Here is an 8,098-nt window from a genome sequence, read left to right as displayed (position 1 = left end):
ACAGCCGCCGGAGGGGAGAGGGTGGGGGCTGGGCTCTAGAAAGAGACTTTGCCGCTCTTGGGTGGCGTTCCTGGAGCTTCCTCAGCGGTTGGCGGTCGAGCTGGTTGGAAATAGTGATTCTGTGCTTTTATCTTTCGCATGGACGCGTTCAGCCTTTTTGAAATTGTTGCTGGGCAGTGTGGCTCCTTACGGCCAAGCCCGTTTAGGATTTTTTTTTGACTTAGATGTGTCTCATTTCCTTTTCTAAAAAGAGCAAACCAGAGAATAACTGGAATTTCAGAGCTTTACCAGTGTCTCATCCTCTCACAAAGGAATTGGCGCAGAAGGTAGCTAACAGCCCCCTTCTCGGGGCACTCACCGGGTAGCTGCCGTGCTGCCGGTCCGTGAGCCGCAGAGGCTGCCTCAGGGGTTTGCAGCGATGTTGCTCCCGAAATTGTTTGTTGTAGGTCTGTGAACTGGCACCTTGGCAGTGTGCAGAGAGCGCCTGGGCTGGATTCCTCAGGAGTGCTGAGGCACCAGTCTTTGGCTGCTTTCGTGGACAGATTCAAGGGGCTAGTCTAGAAATGCAGTTTCTTGCTGCAGGATGCCTTTATCTGCCCATGTTAGCAAAAGTCCTGTTTGTGGGTGGTTCAGGCTGTTGTGCTGAGCTGTGAGCTGGGCTGATGGGGATCTCGTCCTGTGCTCTGCTGTTTCAGAGAGTGGAAGGCTGATCCCTTATAACAAGGAGGACATGAAAATTTTGGGCCATCTCTTCTGGTCCAACTTCAAGACCTTTAAGCTATATGACATTAATGCCTGTGGTTTGGTTTTATTTTTATACTGGGGTGAAAAATTATTAGCTGGCTGTCAGATACTATGTGTCTTTTAGATTAATATGATTAACTTCGGTAGTTTCCCGACATATAAACCCCAAAGCTTTTCTTGTTATTCACAGAATAACATGCTGGACTTCGTGTTTGCTGTTGATGACTCTGTGACCTGGCATATGATGAACTTGTTAAAGAACAGGAGTCATTATTCCTTCTTAAAACTTTTTGGACCAAAGCAGATCAGCAGTGTACAGAGCTATGGAGCAGGGATCTACTACAATACTTTGGTGCCGTGTAACGGAAGGGTAAGTACAAAGAGTTTGAGTAAATGGAGTCAAATGTTTGAATGTGAAGTATTGAAATGGTCAATGTAAAGCAGATTTCTGTACAAGAAGGAGATCTTGCCGATTGTAACTGATTCCTAACTCATGGTATCTTTAAGTCTCAGAGCCCTTTCATGAACAGCAAAAAGCAGATGGAGCAGCTGCTTTTGCACTGTAGAAATGTGAGCAATGTTTGGTATTTATTAACCGAAGCACTTCATAAATCGGATTTGTATTCCTTATTGCTTGCTGTCTGCCAGTTTTGGTGGCTATAAACTGTATTGTGGGCTCACAGACTCTTCATTCGAGCTGGTGACTGTGTAGTAATGGCAGAGTGGATTCTGGCTTGGTTTGATGTAAAATGCAAATATTTTACATAGTGAGCTGGAATTGACACTTGTGTTGTTTAATGGATAACATCCTGGCCTGTGGAGCTGGGCTGTAATTACTAATTCTAGGTAAGTACCATTTGCCCAGCCAGTCCTAATTCTGCATCTAGGCATAGCCTGTGTCTGTGTCAGAATACTGTGTCTGTCTGTCTGGGTGTTGATTTTGAGTAACTTTTGCCATGTGGTAGCTTTTTTTGGGAAAGCGAGTGCTTTAAGAAAGGTGGGGAATGAAGTGAAATGAAGGACAGCTGTGAGAGAGTGCCCTGTCCTGGAGCAGGCATGGCTGCAGTAGTGTTGGGTCCTTGTCAGAATTCTTCACAGAAAGTGGAGAGGTCGATAAAGTGGTCTTGTTGGGTACTTGTGCTTTTGCTTAAATGCATCTGTATGAGGCAAGAAATTGGTGTTTAAACTTTGTTCACTTTGTGTAAAGAGGGATTTTGGATTTTATTTCAAGGAGGTGCAAATTGGAAATAAACTGTTGAAAGTTTTTGATTTTTTTCTAGATACATAAAATGAACTTAAAAATGGCAATTTGTTTTTTAATGTCAGAGAGCAAAGGAAAAGGCTTTCTGATACACTGCCCACTACTCAGTAATGGTACACAGGGACGTCTGGAGTTTTTATTTAAAATAAATAAATCTAAATAGTTCATCAGAGATCTAAAATAAATCTCTGATGAACTATTTTTTTAGCATTTTCAGTATCAAAGAATACTCTGAATTGTTCCAACTACTGTAACATTTGACTGGTGCAAAACAGCTTGTAACTTTCTCAAGGAACAGTTGGATTTTAATGTTCAGATCTCTGCAGTGTCAGTGTCTGGCCAGACTAGGTTCCTCTGGGGTTTAAAGTCTTGGGTGACTTTCTTGTACCTTTGATTCGAGAAAGTATCTTAAAGAGTTCTGTGCATTCCACTTTTCTTTTCCCCAAGTGTCTGCATGTGAATAGGAATTACTTTTTTTTTTCACCTCCCATGTTCCTTAAAATATTAAAATGCATCTGGTTTTATATTGGAGGTGTGTTTTCCTTAGAATTAATGGTGGTTATAGTAAGCAAATAGTAAGTTTCCTGTCATTAAAATGGTGCAAGTATATAGTTTTTAAAAGGCTGTTATTTTGCTTTTTTGCAGGTGATAAAATATGGTGTAATTAGCACTGATACCCTGATCGATGATTTACTTCACTGGAAAACCCTCTATGTCGCTGGACGCCTACAAAAACCGGTAACCCTTGGTCTGTTGAGTTTTCTGTCTTGAAATGCAGGAAATTACAGGGCTGGCAACTCACCAGCTGTGGTTTTAGCTTTAGCTGTTAAGGGCCTACACATCAGTACTGAATAAATAACCTGCCCAGATTTGGGGTTCTAGCCCTAGAGGGATGATCTCTCAGAAGGGAAGTGAAATGTGGTCCTTAACGATATTCAGCGTTCCGTGGGGAAAAACCTGAAGTGTGTGTATTCGTCACAGTTTTCTGTCTGTAGTAAATCTTGAATAATGGGACTGCATTGACTTAAAGTCCCTGTACTGTTGCCTGTAAGGTTTACCTTTATAACAAGTTACAGAGGCCACCAAAATTTAACACAATTAGATAATCGGAAATCTTTAAAGGTGAAAACTGCTTTGTTGTGCTCTGACTGGTCCAGTTCATTGTGTTGTTAACATATTTATTGTAAAGTATATGTAGCATATAATTGACTGAACTGTGCATTTGGCTTGTTGGTTTTTCTTCCCCATATTTGCATCATAAAAAGCAAATAAATAATAAATTCAGTTGAGGTGAGAGAGAGAGGAATATGAATAACTTACAGAAATATCTTGAACTCTCTGTAGAGGTCTTGGGAAGTTTAGGGTTTTTATGTTACAAAAATTGCCACAAAGGAGTGACAGAGCGCAGGTTTGTTTACAGAACTTTTTCGTTGTCCAAATCTGTAAAAACATGTTTTTGAAAGAGAATGGAAAATTATCTCACTGTGATATTTAACAGAGGGTGGGTGTGGCTGCATGGCAAACTGGAATAGCACTTTTTTTACATACCTTTCATCCTCTAATGAGATTTTTCTGTGTATGTTTTCGTCTGTAAATGTTAACACACATCTGCAGTTTCTTGTGTGTGAGTTTCCTAGCAGTCAGGATGGTACTTTTTCTGCTTTAAACTTTTGTGCTGACTGGGGGTCATGCTGATTTTTGAAATTGTCAATATATCCCTTATTTCTCTGCTGTTAGTAGAGTAACTGAATTCTGTGCACACTGTAAAACTGGAGTAAATAGGCTGCTTCCTTCCCCCTGATACGATGCAGTACAGCAGATAGTTCTGATCAGAAGGTCTTTGTGCTGTGAAGAAGTCTTCCTTAACTTTGATATACCCCAAGAATCAACATTCACCTGGGTGACAACTATTGCACTCATCTTCCTGGGAAATTTCTGGCTCTATGAGCTATTCAGAATTCGATATCACTGCTTCAGTGTTTCAGACATTCAAATTCCGAAGGCTATAGCATATTATTTCCCTTTAAAAAATCTAGTTGGTGGTAGGGAACGTGTTCATGCTGGTTTCAGTAACATTTCTAGCTCCATCTTCACCAGCACTCTCCTGAAGCCTTGCTTCCAATGACTCTGCTTTTTCAGGTGAAAATACTGACGCAAAACGATAACAGCAAGCTGCAGGTGGCTCTGGTGAGCAACCTGAAGAGTGCAGTCACAGCCGCCTTCCTCATGCTACCGGAGAGTTTCTCTGAAGAGGACCTCTACATGCAGATCGCTGGGCTCTCCTATTCTGGTTAGTATGTAGTGTCTGGAGTCGCTGAGGAGAAAAGCTGGAGCTGTTGGGCTGCGGGAGGAAGTCTAACGTGCACTAAGTCATCCACTCTCTTTCTTTGGGCCTGAACTGTTCTGCGGTCTGACTACTTTATTTTAAAGCTGTCTTACTAACAGCTTGGGAAGACTAATTGTGCTTATTCATAGAAATGAAAGAGGCGAAACTTCTTATACCTGCTTGATTTATGAACATATGATTGAATGTGGTGAAATAATGTGGAGTTTTTTCTGTTTATATGGATTATATTATGGTTTTGATGATTCAAAACTTTGGGAAAAAAAATTTTCTTTCCACTCTTAGTGTATGTTGATTTGTCTCATAGTCTGACCCATACTTTGTCTTCTACCTTTTGAATGTGCTGTGTTTACGGTTCTTATTAGTTAATTTAAAGATCCAGATCATGATTCTTCAGTCCTGGTTGGTGTTTATTGACTTTTTGTTGTTGTTGTTGTTAAAAGGATTTCCTCCTTTCTCTAGTTATGAAATTGATATGGGGGAAAAAAAAATTACTCCAAATGGCTCTTGAATACAAGGTTGAATTGTTTCAGTGTAATTCAGCATCGCTCTTTAAATGTTGTTATCCTTAATGAAGTCACTATGAACAAGTTCAGTTGGAGTTGTACTTCTCAGGGCATTTTCTTAGCTCACAGAAATGCGAGTTTGTTTTTTAAAAGAGGTGCAGGTAGGCAGGTGGGTTTTATAAGCTGCAGCTTGACTCTACTGAGAAGTGTTGCTGTTCTTGGCATAGCACTTCTGTGGTCAGTTTGGATTGCAGCTTGCTTGGCTTTTCCTTTTTTTTATTTTATTTTTTTTCTTCCTAAATTGCTAGAAAAAACCCCATTTGACAGCAACAGTGAAGAGGACACTGGCAAGGGAGTTGGACTGGATGATCTTCAGGGGTCCTTTTCAGCTCCTACCCTTCTGTGATTCTCTGTGTGTTCCCCTTCTCTGGGTTTTCATTTTTTTTCCAAACAAAATAACTGTTTCGCTTCTCTTTGCTAGGTGATTTCAGAATGGTGATAGGAGAAGACAGATCGAAAGTGCAGAACATAGTGAAGCCTAACATTCCCCATTTTCAGAAGCTGTACAGTAACATCCTGCAGGACTGCCCTCAAGTGGTCTATAAGCACCATCTGGGAAGGCTGGAGGCAAGTGTTCCTCAAAACATTTTGAAAACAAGTAAAGTGCTTTCTCACGCTAACAGAAGGCAAGAATTGTGCCATACACCAAGAGGAGCAGTTATAGTCCCTGTACTTGCTATTTATGATGTTTCTCTTGTTTAGTTAATTCCGCACCCAGAAGGCTTGCTGTTTGAAATCCCAGTCTCTGCAGATGCAGTGACTGCTGTTTGCTTTCTTTGGGTACAGGCACAGAACTAGAGCCCTAGCAAAGCAACGAGAGGAGACCATTTCAAAACATGTGTTCTGATGAATGCCCAAGAGAAACAGCAGTCTGGGAAGTATAAATAAACATCTGGTTTGTGTTAAAGACATTAGGCTGTACCCGAGAGGTGCAACTCTCTGCGATCAAAACTGCATCTCACACAAGCCCTGGAATGCTAGTTACGAAAATCGGGTGGCTCAACCCAAATGAAATTCTGGCATTATATTTAAATAGCCATTACTAAAACAATCTTTTTCCCAGTATTTGGGAAACAAGTAACCAGAATGACCAAGATCTTCTTTTCCGTCTTTCTGGCATAAAGTGTTAGTGAAACATTGCAGTCCGAAGTCCAACAGCAGCTTTTCCTTTTGTAGTGTGGGTGTCCTTGGCAGACAATAGCAATGTGAAGTTACAGATTGCATGGATTGTCTCATGGACATGGATGTCTCTTTATCCTCAAGTTGCCTTGATAACTATTTCACAAATGCCTCTTTTTAGGACATATGTTTTAAAAACTGACAAGCAAGCTTGAGTACAAGCGAACAATTTTACCATAACCCTTTGGAGAACGGCATAGGTGAATCTGTATTATACTGCAGCTGCCTGTGCTTTCTTATCAATGTGCTTGTGAACAGTTTAGTAGAAGAATTATTTAAAAGAATTTTGAAAAGAGTCAGTAATGACTAGTTTGAATAATACTCCCTGTTTTGTTACCTTTAAACAGATCTTGGTATCATACTACAAGTATGGATAATAAAACTCTCCATATTTCTATAATAATCGTCAAGACTGTTGATGAAATGCCGTCATTTTACCATTGATTTTGAGCAGAGTGATTCAGTATTTTATTCCTCACACCTTGGCCTGGTTGTTGGCAGCTGTTCCCCAGACCAGCGAGGATAACTGCTGTTGGGAGTGATGTTTACTTCAGAACAGAAAACCATTCTCTAAGTACATGTCTTCAGAGTTACGGGGAAAGTTCTTTGTTGAAAGCTTCCTCAAAAACACCGGAAGGCAGGCACTAGTTCGTACAGTTCTGGTTCAGGTGTGGGTTCCTCCCACATCACGTGAAGAGCCAGCTCCTTGCACGGCTCGCTCTGCAGTCGCTGGGTGATTCATCTGGATATCCTTTTCTCCCCACTGACTGACGGGAGTGTACCGGGCTGCTGGGATCCTGGCTGATATCTCCATGAACTGAATGACAAGTTGTGTGGGAGGAATTGAACTCTTCATATTTTCCTCCAGTTTTGGAGAGATTTGCTTTATTATTTGGGGGTTTTTCAGTATTCGTGCTTAACGTTTTGCATAAATGTGTACAGGCTTACATTTTGGTACCGTTGTATTCAAAATAAGGTCATTGTATTTCTGATTTAAATTGGAAAACATGGAGTGAAAGTTCCCTTCAAATTATACAAACCAGATGTGGTTTGAGTTTAAAGCAGAGACAGTGTTTTTCAAACTAAACTTGAAACAAGTGTATATGTGTGTGGTTTGATTATATCCAAGCAGAGGAACCTGAGTGGTCTTTTGGGAACTTTTTATTTATTTCATTGCAGTGGACTTGTGTTTCCAGAGGAAGTTGGGTAGAGCAGAAATGATGCTGTTTCAGTGAAAGGCTGCTTGCAGAGGCAGCAGGGTCATGTGTCTGCAGACTTCCGTTGGATAAAAATTAACCTCTTTGCACTGAGTTATTCTTCATGTTCAGTTATTCTTCAGGTTCAGAACTGAGTTACCCCATTTCCCAGTGCTTGGGAAGTTTCCATGAGCATTGTCAGTGATTTTTGCGAGTGAAATGGATCCTATCCTGTGAGATATTTACCAGGTTCAAAGATAGCCAAAAGACCATTTTGATTTCTTTGAAAAAGAAAACTTCCCTTGTTAACAATGTATATTTTTATTGTCTTATATTTTCTCTAACATGCAGATAGATAAAAGTCCAGAAGGTCAATTTGCACAACTAATGGCTTTGCCAAGGACTCTGCAGCAAAAGATAACTTCTCTGGTAGACCCTCCTGGGAAAAACAGAGATGTGGAAGAAATTTTGCTGCAAGTTGCGCATGACCCTGACTGTGGATTTGTGGTGCATCAAGGTGGGCCTAGATCAGTGTCTGTAACCTGTTTTACAACGTGATGGATACAGAGATTTACTATGTAGTTCTAATTCAGCCGGATGATTTAGAGAGAAGGATGAAGAAGACAAGAGATTAATCAAAAGAGCTAGTCAGTTAAATGTTCCTAAAAGTCTGGGTTTGCCTTTCTTTGATTGCAGACAGATAATCTGAAATATTAGCAAACAGCATTCCTGTGATACTGAAAGAGATGTTTTGGTTTGGGTCCTGAAAGAAGTAGTCTTCAGGAATTAGCTTGGCCTGCTTAGCCTG

The 8,098-nt window shown here is 40.6% G+C and overlaps 1 protein-coding gene across 1 annotated transcript; it reads left to right on the top strand.

Moving 5' to 3' along the window:
* Window positions 1-931: 931 nt before the first annotated feature.
* On the top strand, window positions 932-7,807 carry TAMM41 (TAM41, mitochondrial translocator assembly and maintenance protein, homolog (S. cerevisiae); the record flags this gene model as incomplete). The annotated part of the gene is made up of 5 exons (XM_009875028.1): window positions 932-1,114; window positions 2,651-2,743; window positions 4,145-4,295; window positions 5,337-5,482; window positions 7,642-7,807. Coding segments are annotated over exons 1-5 (730 nt in total), but the record flags the coding sequence as incomplete, so codon positions are not given.
* Between the last annotated feature and the right edge of the window lie 291 nt (window positions 7,808-8,098).

Source organism: Apaloderma vittatum, unplaced genomic scaffold (genome assembly GCF_000703405.1).
Source record: "Apaloderma vittatum isolate BGI_N311 unplaced genomic scaffold, ASM70340v1 scaffold3388, whole genome shotgun sequence".
NCBI classification, from domain to species: domain Eukaryota; kingdom Metazoa; phylum Chordata; class Aves; order Trogoniformes; family Trogonidae; genus Apaloderma; species Apaloderma vittatum.
Note: the sequence above shows the minus strand (reverse complement) of the source record. Positions and strands in the feature narration are given on the sequence as shown.